Source organism: Oxyura jamaicensis, chromosome 11 (assembly GCF_011077185.1).
Source record: "Oxyura jamaicensis isolate SHBP4307 breed ruddy duck chromosome 11, BPBGC_Ojam_1.0, whole genome shotgun sequence".
NCBI lineage: Eukaryota > Metazoa > Chordata > Aves > Anseriformes > Anatidae > Oxyura > Oxyura jamaicensis.
Window position 1 is genome coordinate 4,806,392 of NC_048903.1, and position 16,801 is coordinate 4,823,192.

General features: G+C 38.5%; 1 protein-coding gene across 6 annotated transcripts in view; it reads right to left on the reverse strand.

The window, feature by feature from the left end:
• Positions 1-16,606, reverse strand: part of CHD9 (chromodomain helicase DNA binding protein 9) — a 91,969-nt gene extending 75,363 nt beyond the window's left edge. For 5 of the 6 annotated variants that reach the window (XM_035336948.1, XM_035336945.1, XM_035336947.1 and 2 more), the window contains exons 1-4: positions 16,564-16,582; positions 9,389-9,466; positions 8,640-8,725; positions 558-2,161 (exon numbers count right to left, since the gene is read on the reverse strand). In XM_035336948.1, the coding sequence (XP_035192839.1) occupies positions 558-1,994 (1,437 nt within the window). In that variant the 5' untranslated portion in view covers positions 1,995-2,161; positions 8,640-8,725; positions 9,389-9,466; positions 16,564-16,582. Of the gene's footprint in view, positions 1-557; positions 2,162-8,639; positions 8,726-9,388; positions 9,467-16,563 lie in introns of all 6 variants that reach the window. The other variant, XR_004753864.1, reaches the window with a different exon arrangement.
• Positions 16,607-16,801: the final 195 nt, after the last annotated feature.

The window sequence follows — 16,801 nt, forward strand, 5'->3', positions numbered from 1 at the left end:
ACTGCACATTTTGTTCTTTTACCCAAAAGTAATGAAATAAATAGATATAGCCTTTTCTATTATTGCTAATCATATAAAAACTAAAAAAAAAAAACTATTTTTAGTTAATGACAATGAGCACCAAAAGTTACCAAAAAGACCAGAGCCTGCAGGCAATCAGCCACACCAGTACATCTTATTAAAGCTCTTAAAAATATGCTGCCATGAGTACTTTAAAAGACAAAAAGCCACGATATTTACACCTGAAGCATAAAACAACTGTTCTTCTCTGCTGTACTTAGGAAATACATGCAGTAGAAGGACTGGCTCCATTTCCTCTGAACAAATATCTCAGGTCACATAAATCTGGTTTTCTACAATGGTAAGAAAACAGAAGAGAAAGCAGGCTTGTATCAACAGTCTGTTCATAAACCAAGAGTTACACAGACTTCTTGAGGACCAATTACCAACAAAAGCTCAGAGTCTCCAGTCACCCTGCTTTGGCACAAATACCAAAGCCAGAGCAGCCAAATCAGGCCGGGCAGCTCAAGCCCCCCATCCCCTAAACCCCCACATACCTGTCCTTGTAAGGTTATACGACTTCTCTCTTGCAGATGCTGACTGGAAACTGCAGAATGCCAGGGATGAATGTGACTTTGCGACTGTGCCCGACCAATATCAGATGCCTGTGTTACTTGATGGGGGCTTATATGGTGTTCTAGGTCATGCTCTAAAACATGGCTTGTGCTATCCTGAACAAACGCAGAGTCATCAAACTGTGGCAGAAGGTCTTCCTGAAGGAGGTCATCTGGGTCAAGTCCTGTAAACGGTTCGTTTGGAGCCTCAACTTGATGAAGCAAGTTGTCATCCAAAGACGTAAAACCATTGCTCTCAATAGGGTCTGTGAAATGGCTTATCTGAGAAGCAGAACCAGCAGAGGCTGGAAAATTAATATTCACAGGAGAAAGTTTTGAACTACTAAAGTTGCCCTGAGGATGCGCAGAATGCAACATTTGAAAACTACTTGAATTCAAAGGTGTATTAGGATTCAACATGTGCTCGGTTGTTTCTTGCTTGGTCCCTGTTTGAGATGTAAAGGCATCGCTTCCAGTGAAGTCAGAAATAGGGTGTGTCTGCTGGCTACTAGAAAGAGCTGTTGTAGGCTGAAGAAGGCTGGTAGGAGAAATGTGGTTATTAGAGTACGAATACGGAGATGAAAATTGTTGGCTGTTATTGACAGAACACGGAGTAATAGTTGGGGACTGTCCATCAAAAGTTCCTTCTTGATTCCCACAAAAATGTATTGAAGCACTTGCAGTTTGAGAAAACTGTTGAACAGACAGAGGCTGCTGTGAAGTCGAAGGATTAGAAACTGGAGGTGGGTGGTTAACATTGACTCTGTGAGAAGTAGATACATTAACTTCCAGGAAGTCTTTTGGCTGACTCAGAGCATCTTGCCCCGTGTTATTCCTGCTTTGTTGAGATCGTAGTGAGGCACACTGATGCTGCGGTTCATTAGCCTGAAATAAGGCAAAGTCATGGTGTGCTACAAAGCTTTTATTTTGCTGCATAGACTGAGAATGTCCTTGGTGAAAGGGGGACCCATTTTGATTCGAAACAGTCGTGGCAGTTTGGTGACCCCACATAGGACTACCATCAGCCACATCTGGAAACATCCCATTAGACTGGGTTTGTGGATGAATTGGTGAACAATTGAATTGAGAGTGTGGCGATAAGACGTTGTCTGCTGAGCTATTGAAAGACGTACTTACTTGGTGAAGTTTCAGAGAATCATACTGATTCAGCGGCTCAAACTCACTTATCTTCTGTTGATTCTGAGCATCTTGCACATGGTTCAAGGAGTCTATGTGCAAAGGTTCAAATTCTGCACCTAAATTCAATTCATCAACAAGTGAAACAGGTCCAGGTTGAACAAAGGCATCATCTGACAAACCTTCTAAGGTCTCACTAAAAAGATTGGCATCATCAAAAAAATCCATCATAGGATCAGTCATCTTGGTAGGTCTGTACTGCTAACTTCTCTCAACTCCAAAAGGAGTCAGTTTTGGCTCTCTGCAGTAAACAGAAACAGATTACATCCAGTGGTCACCACCTTATCCAAGGCATACCAGCATCCATTAGTGCTTCTGATGAAATGTTCGTCTTAAAGTGTTAAAGCATCCTATAGGAGAGGGGAGAAAAAGAAAAGCATAATTACACGTAATTGCTTTGTATTTCATTCCTCATACCTCCTTTTCCTTCCCAATATTTCTATGGATTTTTATATTTCATTCATAATTTTAATAATTTAGGTAAAGCACAAATCACTTAAGAGTTATTTTTTTTTAAAGATAAGCTGGGGGAAGAAGCTTTTTTAGCTAAGAAAAGAAAACCAAGTAAGATTAAGTACAGGGGAAGAATATTGTTGCCACAGAACAAACAATCTAATTTAAGAGATGCCCATCTGTGGAAAGATGGGTGGAAATTATGGTAATCGTGTAAAATGTCAAGTTCCAGGTATCAAGAACTCAAGTGTTAAAAACTCAGGTTTGAAGCCTGTATCAGTCCAAGTTAACATACTGGGACTGAGCATAACCACCTCAGCACACCGCACGTAGCTCCTTGGTTATGCCCAGATAGACTGTTTCACTGTGACTCATAAGGAAGGCTATTAAGTTTGTACTAATAACTTGAAAAAAAAAAAAGAAAAAAATATTACTTCTGTCTTTAGTGATAGCGATACAACCAGATGTACAGTATTTTTATGTCGGGTAAGTCATGCACAGTTCAGCAACTCCACAGTAACTATTATACATGCTCCTGAGTTGAACTATACAATAGCCTAGAAGTATCAAACAGGAGTAAAAACAACCATTGAAAAAACATGGACCAGACAACCTCTTCATGTTTTATTACTGAATAACTTAAAAAAAAAAAAAAAAAAGGTGGGGGGTGGGGAAGCATAATAGCAGATATCACTGCAGTCATGGCACTGTTGTAACTCTGAGCTTGTCTCATGGTAATTTTCTTCTTCTCTCAAGAGACAAGAAATGTTTCCCATCTCTGTTCTTCCAACTTCCTTTAAACTAATCAAACAAAGGAAGAAATAAAGAGACTACAAAACTCTTTGAATATAAACAGCCCTTTTAAGATGCAAAAGGTTTATAAAAGTCTTCAGAGATGTAAAAAAGAACAGTGACCTGAAGATGTCAGCTTCAAGGATCCACCCTAGATGGACTTCCAAATGAGAAATCTGAAGGCTAGACACATGAGAAACTTCTCCAGGCTAAATAGATACATGTAAATACATCATGACAAAAACTTTTACGTAGACAAGAGATGATCAAGTGGGAAAAAATAAAAATAATAAAAAAAACACTTTATTTTCAAAAGGATGCCACTGTAGACAACCTGAACAGAACTGTTGCAAAGACACCTTGTCTTTTGACCAGAGAAGCACTTTCACAATTCGCTTTTAAATTCACTGTCCATAAAATGCATGTTTCTTCAGCCCAATGAAAAGCATACCTGGGAACTTCAGTAATATCTAGCCTTGCACTCAGTCATCTTCAAAACTTAGTGACTGTGCTTCTTGTGTCTCTGCTGTACTTAAATATGAAAACATTGAATGCTCAGCTTGCAAATCGTGAAGGCACGTGAAGGCAAACTGCAGCACACTTCTGATTAAAACTGGCACATAAGCATGGTTTTTCTGTCCCTGTCTTGAAAAAAAAAATCCTACCTTCTCACATCCAACAATCCAACGTAGTTAAACATTAAGATTCTCACATGGAAACTATTTCACATGCTTTAAGTGCTTCTCTTCCCCTGTTTTGCTCCCTCTTACACAGAAAATGATAGCAGCTACAATTAGGTTTTAGCACACTTTTATCCAGCCTTGTCTTTTCCCCAACAGATCTATTGTACCACGTTGAATTTTGGACATTCTTTTACCTCTGGCTGGCAAAAGAGCATTTTAGGAAATCAGTGTTTTTAAGACTTTCATCTATGGTACTCGACAACCAGAAGTTTAACAATGCAAGTGCAGACAGTATTTTTCCAATAAGCTCCTCTTGCAGTCCCATTCTAATCAGAATGGGGAAACTAGTTTTGAATCCCTCCTCAATTAAGCAAACTACGGTAACAAGAGGCAGAATGTAAAAAACAAAACAAAACAAAAAACAACCAGCCAAACAAATCCCACCCCAAATCCCAACACTGTTTTGTTAAAACTATTTATTTCCCATCAAGCAAACAGTTACAGTTAATAACTCTATTTTACAACAATCCAGTTTGATTTCATAAATAAAATTCAACATCTATGTGTCCCTTACATCCCAAATTTGTGATAATTGCACTTGCTGTAGAAACTAAACGAACTGTAATACTTTGCATGTCTGACTTCACCATCATTTTATACTGATTTAACATTAATCTCAACCCAGCTTGAAGTTGGTAAAATCCTTCTACAACAGCGAAGTCTAAGAGCTATTTGGAGAAATTCTAGAAAATAAAAAGAGCACCACACCAGAGGTACAACCTGACAAAGCAATTAGAAGACCATGGTCCCTTTACTTGAGTTTAAGAAGTTACTGCCCCCTATGAGCTGGGATCGCTTCAACAGCATTTACCAAATATAGGACATCTGATAAACTTGTGATTCTCCATGGTGTTGCCCATTATACTTTTATTTTTTTTGTAATATAGTAGAACCCAAAGACATCCAACAACATTTCTTACTAGCATTTAGTTTCTCTTTTTAACTTCTCAATTTTGTATCAAGCTGATTTTTGCAAGAAAATTGAACAACAGCTAAGAGAAAACATCAAATGTGTTCTTCAGACATCGAAATACATTTCAAGGTTTGTCATCCTTGTATACTCTAAAGCATCTCTTGTTTAAACATTAAATTTCTCAAACTGCTAACTCTACATTTTCACCTCACACAAAGCTCAGCATGCAAGAAGTATCAAGTTATTCTGCAAACATACCTGAATTAAAACAAAAACACCTTCCAGATTCTATTTTTATTAGTTCACTACTCATTAAACAGAACACCTATACTTTAATTTACTAGTTCCTAACATAAGCTTTATAGTAGAGACCTAAACCAAAGTTTTAGAACAGAAGAAATGGTATTAAAATAGATCTTACAAGTCCAAGTTTATGAAAATATACTCACTTCTGCATAGCTCACGTTTTTCATTTCAAAGTACACAACTTGGTAACCTATGTTTGTAAAAACATCTTTTCTATTACAATGTAAATCAATTAACTACTCCTGTTCCTCTTAATTTGCAAAATCAGCTCGTTTACTTTTTCTGTAATTCTAACTTCTTTAAACTTTACATCTTTCTCAAGTTTTATTTATATTCAAAACCACTTAGAAATGAAGCTGGATACACTCAGCCCTATTTGATCCCTTTCATTAAAAAGTCTGTGTGCAACAAGACAGAATCGATACCAGAGCAGAGGTTAGGAAACGGAGATTTCAAGTTAAAAAGGTTAATGTAACTTCTTGCAAAGGGAAAATAAGCAAACTTTCTCCATTCTGGCTGTCCGTCAGAGTTTAGTAACAACCTTTTACTCTAGTCAGAGAGAAAGGCCAAGAAGAAATAAAGACAGCCTGGAAGTCTCAAAGAGATGATCTCCTTTTATAGTAGATTAGCGTATGGAAGGTAAGAGTTGCAAAAAGACAAGCTACAGCTATAGTAACAAGCGAGAGCAGAAATGAAGGCAATGGTAGAAGATACAATAACCAGACGAAAAGCACGGAAAAGGTATTTTATCACATGCCTCAAAAAAAAAAGAATGAACCTGTAAGAAAACAGAAAAAGACAAGTTTTCCTTGCAAGAAGAGAAGTAGTAGTCAATGAAGAGTAGCAGTAAAATGGAAAATAAAACCTGATTATTTCATTAATTGTATTGTTGATTACTTATGATGAAGTGACAACAGCAAACTAGCTGCTTTAGTTATGAGCACGCCAATCAGGTAAAGATTCAGACATTACTGATGACATCTCCTCTTTTATCCTTTGAGGGACTGAGTATCGCAGCTTTCACATGACGCACATATGACAGCATCACAGATAATAGGAAGCAGGTGACTTTGATGGGCATTTTTTATGTGAGAAGTTGAAATAATGGCTATCCAGACACATCATAAAAGCTACCTCAGAAATAAGTTAGGGACAAGTTAGTAGAAGAGCTTAGAACTGAAGCCATCGAAGCACAACATAACAAAAATCCAGATTACACGTAAAGGAAACAGAAGAGGTAAACACATATGGCTGTAACTAGGGAGGAGTTTTACATTATATGCATGGACAGTGTTGGTTTTTTAGTTTTGTGTTGTTGGTTTTTTTTGAAAGCAAGGCAACAAAGCGTAACAGACTTGCTTCCAAACAAGATCTATGAAAGACTGAAAAATAGTTTTGTTTGCTCAGTTTTATGTAGTATACAACAGCATGACAGGCATGTGGCTTTGTATCATTAGACAATCTAATAGCAGATGGAACACCATGTCAAAAGAGTTGTGTGGTAGAAAAAAATACTGAAAAATGCGTTCCTTTCTGCATGATATTCAGAAGTGGTAGAGACATTCCCTCCCCCAATATTAAAATAAATTACATTTACACTATCATTATTTATCCAATTTAATTATAACCAAAGCTTTGGCTGAGTTTAAAAAGCAGCAGTAAATTAAATACAGAAGTTATTTCCCAGTGATGCTCCAATATAAATGATAGTATATTATAGACTTAAAGATCAATGTGCATGTTAAATTTAAAATGCTCAAAGGGACAGAACAATTTGCTCAAATTAAAGAAATACAGAAGATAGAAAAAGAATATTTAGACATTTAGTAGAGATGAATTGTTTTATTCTCTAACAGAAAGAGAGAAGCAAGTCCTTGAATAAGAATACCATGGTACCTATAGCAAATATGGATCGAAGAGGTGCGTTTTCTCTTTCTGGTATCACTAAAATTAGTATGAAGTTTGCTTGGGTAGTCTGTTTCATTGAACAGAGAATAAACATCCAAATTTTTATTTATATAATGCATATTGTATTGGTATGTTGCATATTACATCTATATACATGTGTGCATATATATAAATACACATTTTTAATTTTAAAATTGCCTTTCATATGTATGCATTTCTAACTATTTTGGAATAATAAGCTATACCTTCAATAAAACCATACCCTCAACGTGATACTTTTGTTTAGAACTCTATTTTACTAAAGAGTTCATATACATTATACTAAATGCTCAGAAGATAACTCAAGTACTTCATATTTTGGTTTGAACGTCAGAAAAAGATTTGAAACTGCTTTAAGTTCTCAGGGGATTCCTGTCCATAGCTACAGCTCCAATTTTGAGTAAGAGCATACAACCAGAGCACACTGACTGGGGTGTACCTGCCTACGGATACAGAGTGGGCTGGTTGCATATGTGCACCTATTTTGCTTACACCAAATACCTCATGTCAACTCACTGTTCCCCCTTGTACCCCTCACAAATGCACAAAGTGCCATCTAACACCTCTCCTCCTTTCCCCTGAAGCAGGTGGGAAATAAATATTGAAGGTTTACAGGAAGAAAAAAAGACAAATGACAATTACACACTTTGTAAGGTTTTATATAAAAGTTCAAGTGAACCAACGTGACAAAAGATATCTCACATGGAAACGAAACATCTTTCAATACAATTAATGCCAAATTTCTACCATTAGCAAAGAGATTGGCAGGCAGTATGAATGAGACAGATCCTTCATTGAGAACAGCTTTGCTTAAGCTCACAGCAAAACCACACCAAAGAGAACATGTATCACAAAAATTTTATATATAAAATTGCATGACATCATGCAATGATATCAGCAATGTTTGTGGCACTTCGTGTACTTCTTTAAGGATCCGTTAATTTATAACTCAAGATTATTTTATAGTCTCAAAATGATATTTCAACAAGCAATGCTTAATATATGAAGGGAACATGTTATACCAATTTCTGCAACCTATGAAGTTATCTATGCTTTATTTAGAGAGCTACAAAAATGAAAATATTAGTAGTATTTAGAAAAACTCCCATTCTCTAGTTGGATTTTTGCAAGTTTTTTTGTTTCTACTTTTTTGAAGTAGGAGTAATATCCCAAAGTTTCTTCAGATGAGATACAGCTTTTACTATTGAAAAACTGTTTTTGTTTTTTAATTACACAAAATTCACATCTATTTTGTTTGTTGTTTTCCAGGACATAGTTCTTTTCTTTCTAGAACTCCAAATTCAAAAGATGCATGGTAAATGTCTTATTAAAGCCAGTAGAACTGTTGTATATATACAAAAAAGGAATTCAAACTCAGTGACCAATTTATAATTATTTATAATTATTATCTACCTATATACAAAAACTCTGTCTCACTATCTAACCAAGAGTTAGTATAATATGAAAGTCAGACCACTGATATTTAGGCATATGAACTCCTAAATTGCATGAATAGCTTGGGTCAAAATTAAGAGCTCTTACATGCACCTAAGGAGCTCTATACTGAGTATCTGATGAACTTGTAAGACACCAGTTGCTAAAATCTTAGAAATGAACAATATACCACAAGATACTCCATAAAAGTGTGCAAGTCAAAATGAAAAATATCCTTACCCATGAATACAGAACACATCTCTTTAAGGAAGAATTAAGTTCAGAGATGCTCTTTATCTCCAGATGGGCACCTCATCATTAGAGACCTGAAAATGAAACATATTAAACAAGTCACACAAAACCAATTTGAAGATTATATTTGAAATAATAGTATGTTATTATGCAAACACAACAGTTGGAACTCAATTATTTAATAGATACCATAAAAACAAGAACACCAGAATTAATGTACAATCAGTAGTAGCCATGATGTTATAAATGTCTCATAAATAAGGAAGTGAAGTGCCTATTTTTACTAACTCTGAAAGAAGAAAAAAAAAAAGCAACATCCCAGTAAAATTTTCTCAGTACTATTACTACATTTATCCTTTGATGTAATGTCAAATAGATCTCCCATTATGCAGAAGTCCTCTTCACATCCAGATGTTAGAATCAAGTTGAAAATTATTCAACTGTCAAGTACTATGCAGCAATTCAAAATGTATTTTAATTCCTAAACTTGTTTATTTAAAAGTTGTTTTACAATATATAAATTGAATAAAAGCATTAAAAATATTATTATTTATTATATTGCAATCAAGTAATTGCTCCTAGCTATAGAAGTGAAGCAGTAAAAACCAGAAGTCTAATTAACCTTTAAGTACTCTATAGTACAAGCACTATCTTAAGTTCTTTGCTATCAGAAAACATAGTTGTCCTCCCTGAAGCAGTGTGTTCAGAAATCTTAAAAATGAAAAGATGCTACTTACTCTTTAGGCCAGTGTCCACTTGCTTGAACAGCTTCCAATATGGAGACAACTGTGGAGTACTTAGAAGTTTGAAATATCCTATGTTGAAAAGAAGAAAAAACAGTATGTAAATAGAAGAACAGAATGACGACACATTATTCTAACTGTAAAATATAAGAAGTATTTCATACAGAGAAAGAATCATTGATGATTGCACTGAGTGCCAAAGAAAGACACATGCAAAAGGAACTTAAAGCTTTCTCAAGACGCAAAATAAGATCTGTCTCCCCAGATTCTCAACTAAGCTATGTTGTATGTGAGCTTTTAATTACATGACTATATACATATCTGTTAAATGTGTATGGTTAAAAAACGTTCTGTAAAGTTTCCTTCTTTGGCGCATGGTCTTAATTCTTCTTTAAAATCTCAAATTGGGAAAGTTTGCTGATATGTGAGGAAGCTTATATTAAATGGAACCAGAACTAAATTTATCTGGAACTAGATACAGACATATTAAGCTATCTTAGAAACTTTTTTTTTTTTTTATCTTCCACTGACCAACTAACATATCTTCATCATAAAATACTCAAAAAACATGCACTTCCCTACAGGCACGAGGATTTTCTTATGTTCTTGACGGAATCCGAGAGAACTACTATTCCTCATACAAGATTTTGAACAATAGCCACTTTCTCATTTTATACCCCAAAATGCAGACTTTTATACACATTACTGTAACAGGATATAAGCCATGCATTTCAATTAGTTTAAAATAATCATTTTAACCCCAATTTCTACTTCTTAGAGCACTATCCTAATTTTAATAAGAGAGTGTATTAAGTTTTATACAAAATCCTTGTGTATTTTTATCTTAGGTCTTTGGCAAATACCCTTTAGGGAACTTACCAGCAGCAGATTGAGAAATTATTCTTTTTCAACTCCTTCTTTCACCCTATCTGCCAAAGGTTACTGCCCTCAAATCACAATGCTCAGAACTAAGCACATACATGTGCCTCAGCTGCTTCGGTGCGTAGTGTCTCAGCTCAGGTTTAACCTAGCCTTTTGGCGTTAGACATTGCATTAAAATGGCTGAGGCGTACACATACTTTGCATTTTCTCGTTTATATTTTGCAGGCATGAATTTCAATAGAGGAACAATAACGAAGGCTATAAGGAGAATGGCAACATGGTACAATTGTTCGGGAGCTTGGAAGACAGCTAAAGCTTCAAGAAGCTTCTTGTAAAGAGTGTAAGGCTTATCCTTGAGCCAGTTTATTTTACTGAACATAAATGTTAGAAAGTTCAAGGGTTCTGCCACAAGGCTACTGAAGGAAGCTATTCTAATAACTTGCTCTGCTCTTTAAACATTACCATCATTTTGCTTCTCCAAAGGGAAGAGTCACATTTCAGAACTTGAGAGATGCTGCTTATTTTGCTAATACAGCTCACACAATTTCCCAGTCTTCTCCAGGTGCGAATACCACCCTGCAGAATAACTTCTGCTCTTTAAGAGATCTGCCCACAAATCTCAGCACACCCACACTGAATAGGAACGGGCTCTTTTTATCCTCTTTAGTTCTCAGAAGAGTTCGAAACAAGATACTCAGTGTAACATCCTTGTAACTTGCACTTCTGGTCACTAGAAAGGCAGTTGCACAGGCTACCCTCTAAGTTTAAAAAGAAAAAAACCTCTTGATGCTCTCTAGATTTCTCATGTGTACATTATAGTGTTTCTAATCATTTGCCAGCTGCTTTTATCATGAACTCCAGCATTACACCTGAGACACATTTCTGAATTCCAGTATCTTCCTGAGGAACTTCACTGCAGTTTCTAAGAGGTAGAAATATGAATGCACTGAAAAACAGAAAAAAGCGCTCTCCTTTTCACATGGCCTAAAACCAACTTTCGTAAGGAACCTTCAGAGACAAAAAGACTTCACAGCACAGCCCTCTTTCAGCTCACAGTCTGTTAGTATATTAACTTCCAGCAATTCCCATGTTCTCATCTGATAAGCATCTTTATGAACTGCTGCAATTTTATGACCTGGATGTACCAACTCGAACAATTCAAAGGCTTGCGTCTGTTCTACAAATGAGCTGTGAGTACAGACCAACAGTAGCAAAGACTTGACACTAACAGAAATTCCTAAAAATTTGCAAAAGAATACACCAAGCAACACAAATTCAAGTCTCGACACCACCAGATGAGGACATGACAGGACCGTGGACATCAGTGCCATGACAGCGCTCTGCTCAACAGAACAGGTTGGGATGTTCAGGTTCATGCTTCACGGGCTGGCATTAAGTGTTTCACCTATTACACTAATCTGTATCTTTCAGAAACTAAGCTGCATGTAATGTTTCTCCTTTAAAACTATTTCCAAGCAAATTTGATACCAAAGTTGCTCAAAAAAAGTCCCTCTCAAGCACATGCTAAGCAAAACCTTCTGAGTTTGTGACTAGTTTAATATACTATTCTTAAGAAAACGATGAAAAATGATATTATCTCAAGCGAAATAACATTCATCATCTTGTTTCATTGTTTCTTGAACGTGTTCTTGAATTCACTTACAATAGACGGCCAGAGAATCCAGGCTCCTGCTGTAACACCACTACTTTGCCACAAGCATCTGACAACGCAGACTTCTGAAACACTTCCCCTGCTGAAGTGGGACAATACTCATCTGTCTCTCAAGGGCAACCAAGCGTTAATTCTTAAAAACATCCCTGAAATTCTGGCTCTGAACCTAGATTTTAGCCTACCTTCTGCAAAACAGCAAAAAACTACTTCCAAAAGCTGGATGCTGAAACCAGCAGCACGGTGCCCCATGGCATCAGGCCCCATCTCTTCCCTAACACGTGGAAATGTTGGTGGAAGCCACCAGCTGCAGGGGCTTCGCTACAAGGTAAGGGAAAACAAAAATGTCAAATTTACTTCTCAGATTCCCTCTAAAACATGGAGTATCAGAGGCAAATTTCATACCACTACACATACCTAAGTGCTATGAAACTTAACATTTTCTTTGTTGAGATGTTAAGGACCAAATGTAATAAAAGAATTTGCTCTATAAAAGCCATTTTGCAGAAGAAATTGTGGAAAACTTCCTCAATTTTAGTGACCAGAACACAACTGAGCTTTCTAATACTTCTCGTGCAACACAAGGAAAAATGCCCAAGTAGACACTGCAGAAGGAAACCATTTGGCAACCAGAGTTATTAAATTTTCTTAATACGACTCAGATAAAGAACAAAGTCAAAAATTATTATTGGTCTTCAGAAAAAAAAAATGATAGGAATTTTTTCCACATGGCTGCAAACTTTAACTGTTGATTTAAGATGAAAACAAAAATATTTACCTCAAGAAAATATTTTATTTTAAAAAGTAACATGCATTTGCTAGTGGTCTAAAGACATGAATACTTGACTTCTCCTTGGTAAATCCCAAGAGTGAAGTTGAAGATCAATGCATTGGCTCACTGACAAATGTCACATCCTATCAATATTTCTGCTGAATTCTGAGTTAAAAGAACCGCCTTTTCTTGTAGCTTGTTTCTTGCAGCTTCGTAACAAAGCAAAGGCAGCACTGAAGAACTCAACACAAGAGCAGCCTTTCACTTCAGCACTGAAGCTGGTTCTCTCAAGGTATCTGTGTATCCATCTGAATACTACTACGCATGCATTTTGAAAGTGTTACTGAGATGCTAAAAGTTTCTGAAGTTGAGTTATAGCTTCACTAACCACACCATTTAAAAAGTGTTTGATTTAAAGCTGATCTTCAGCAAGTTTTGAACTCTGCAGTTCCTCAAAAACATGGTCATCGCAAACCACATACTTGGTCATGCAATACTTAAACAAAAAACTGCTTAAAAAAGACCCCTCCTCACACCCTTGTAAGTAGCAAACTCTTCTGTTCAGCCTTTTTGACACCTGGCCAGCTCTTTCTCATGTTTATGAATTGATTAGATGAGGAAAAAAATAAAAATCAGAAAATCCTGCAATTCTTCATCCAAAGGAAGAGCTGCAAACCATTTCTGGTGGTTGTTGTACAGCCAAAAGAATTAATCCTTAGCACAACAGTTTATATTGCTGAATGGGAAAGAGGACATTTAGGATATTATTACTTCCAATAACATCCTAAAATATTTCCAGTAATGCTAACTATCAATTCTTGAACGTTTGGCTTCAGAGACAACTGGTTTCTCCATCACCCATTTACACACACGCGTTAACACTGCATTCCTGACACTAACTTCAGAAGAGCACTAGGAAACGGAATTAGAGCACATCAGATAAGCCTGGGAGTGGGAGATTTCCAGGTGCTCGTTAAACACACTGGTTGATAGGAGACGCTATAGAAAAGGACAAATAAAGGCAGCTGAGCAGAAGAATACAACTTATCTGCCAAACTAGTTTGGTTGGAGAAGAAACTGAGTGTGAAAGTTACCAGATCTCTGTTAAAGCCAGAAAAATACTTCAACTGAACAATTTAAGAACCTAGGGCCCAAAGCTGACTGACACCTTAGTTAACAACAGGCGTAGAAAGAAGTCTAATACTACAAACCCTGAATGTGTAGGCTCATGCCACTTGACTCCATCAGATCCAACTTCTTCTCATCCTAAACTGCATGAACAGTATCCAAGAAAGATTTAAGTGTCTGAACACCAGGCCATTATCTACAAGACTGATATGAAAGAGAAAAAAAAAGAAAACTGCATTGTAAGGGATTTAGACCCATGAAATGCATGTATAACTGTCAAGCTTACCTTCTGAAGTGTCTGAAGGATTAATATACTTAAATCTTAGTATTATAAATTTGTGAGATACACAAAAAAATCTTACAACTAGCCCTCTAAGACAAGAACAAAAGTGCACCTATTTACTTAATGGGTTGCACAAACAAGGTAATTTTAAAGCATCATGTCTATGTTTCTGTTTTAATCCACCTGCACCACTAACTTTTTTCTCTTTATACAGGGAAACAAATGAACAATGTCTGTTTTAGGGCTTCTTTAGTCTCCTAGTACTGGCTCATGTCATACATCACTTAGATAACATCACTAAAAATAGTTTTTAAAAACAACACACTGCCTTCATCAACATTTCTCCGTGACTGAACCCTTGGAGGAATCTTCAGGAGCATTTAGCACCAGCAGCTCTGAGTAGGTGCTGAGATCTCTCAAAATCCTTGAAAAATTACGGGGCTTAAAATCCCAGTTCTTCCTCCAGTAAAAAGAACAGCTTTAATCCGAGGGAGAGGAGTTAACACACCTCCATCATGAAGAGCAGCATAAATTCTTACAAATGGGACTACCTGGTTAAACACAAACCAGTAAGCACAAAGCAAACCAGCAGAGGCATTGTAACTACCTATGTGCCCGTCCTCACCATACTATAAATGCACAGTAAATTGAGGCAGTTTGCCCCCCTCTTTCTCATTAAAAACAGAAAGCTACCTCACATTTACTGTAAGGTTAGAGGGGTCACAACGGGCTGTAATCACGGAGCTACTGATACCTCAGGCTCGTAGCCCACTCTATTGCCCACCAATTTCTTTGCGTGCCCTCGCCTGGCACACAGTTCCCTGCATTGGTTAACTTTTGAGGCCCTGTATATTAATTTTTGCTCTTTGGTTGACAAAAAAATGCATATTTAAGTCCATGGAGCTTTGGAAGTCCCATCTGCCAGATGCAGGAACAATGAAAAAGTCATTATTAAGCCTGAAAGAAAAATATATAAATGGGAGGTGGTAGAAACTCTGTCAGTAGGTAAAGCCAAAAGATATTAACTACTCATTCTTTAATAGTTAACAAAGTATATGAAAGGAATAGTTATTAATTTAAAAATAATTTCCTATGGAAGGAACTAGCAAAAAGTCGATCCATGTACCAAGACATCTGAACTTGGAGCCAGGTAAAAAGCCAGGTATTTCTCAAAGATGACTGGATGTTAACATTCTGCCTTGAATGCTAACCGTATAATCATTTGTATGCAAATGTAAGTGAAAGAAGGATTTTACCTCACACCTACCAAATAGGAGCTGGATGGTGTCAAATGACACAGCTTTAAAGAGATGCAGGAAGGTCTCACACCTGATGGGCCTAATCTTCCTGCGAGACGAATTACTTTTCATGGCTACTTCTCGCAGTCTCAAAAAAAAAAAAACCACACAAGGAGAACTAAAAACCTTCTCCTCTATGGATGCAGATTGTTATTTTGTCCCCTGTGAGCATGCAAAATGCTGCTCAAGGGTTCAGATTTCTTCTGCATAAGGCAGGAAGACCGAGCTCTATTTCCTCACGCTGCTGAAGTTGAACTACTTTCAGGAACTGAAGGAAGTTTGTAGTTGCTAAAGATTTATGGCACTTATACGAAGACAGTGAGGAGTGCAAAATATTTCCTGAGAACTGAAAGCGCATGCATCAACCTTCGTGTCAAAGCTACACAGCCAGGCGAGAGGAGCCTGCTCTCCTCACCTGCTTCGTATCCCTGCCCACAAAAACGTGTGCAAAGAGGGAACAATGATGTTTTCACATTTCGCCACTCAATGCTTCAGCAAGAAATAGTGTGATGTCTCCCCGTTAGTGGGAAATGATGCACGCCACCAATTCACCCAACGCGATATGCAATACTGAGCTAGCCTCAAAATCCTCACCTTGTCATCCCACAAGGAAGCCAGCTTGCTACCTGGGAAACGCCAGCCAATAGATCCCAACCTCGTGCTTTCACAGCCTCCTTTTTCAGCTCCCACCCATGCAGCAGGAACCTGTGGCCATGAGCCTTGGGCTGCCCTCATGGCAGCGATCCCCAGCCCAGCAGGCCAGCAGCGCCCATCGCCGCCCTCCCCAGACACCCAGCCTTCCCTTCCACACCCCCTTCCCCGCTCCCACACCTCCTGCTGCCGTGGATCCGGGCCTGGGGGCTGCCATAGTCGCCTCCTTTTTCCTTCGGCTTCCCCTGCCTGGGAAATCATTTCATTTCCTCCCTCTGCCCACCTGGGCGGGGAGCGAGCGCAGCCAGCCCCGCTGCCCACCCGGGAGGGTGCCACATCCCGCATCCCCTCCCTGCCCGCAGCCCCACAAGGTGCTGGGGGCAAACCCTCCCCTCACCTTCCTCCTCCTCACCGGGGGACGAGGCGCATCCAGCCCCGTCCTCGCCCTCCCCGAGGAGGGCAGCGCCCCCTTTCCCTTCCCCTCACCTGGCAGCGCCCAGGGCCCGGGGCAAGGCCCCGTTCCCCCCTCCAAACTTTGCGGGGACCGCATCCGCGCCCTCCCCACCCCCGGCAGCGGCCGCTCGGCCCGGCCCGGCCCGGCCTCCCCCTTCCTCCCGGCGGTGGCCGCGAGCCGAGCGGCCCCGGGCCGGGCCGGGCCGTGCCGGGCGAGGGGCGGAAGCAGGTCGCGGCGGCGGGCAGAGCCCGGGCGGGGAGCAGGCCGCGC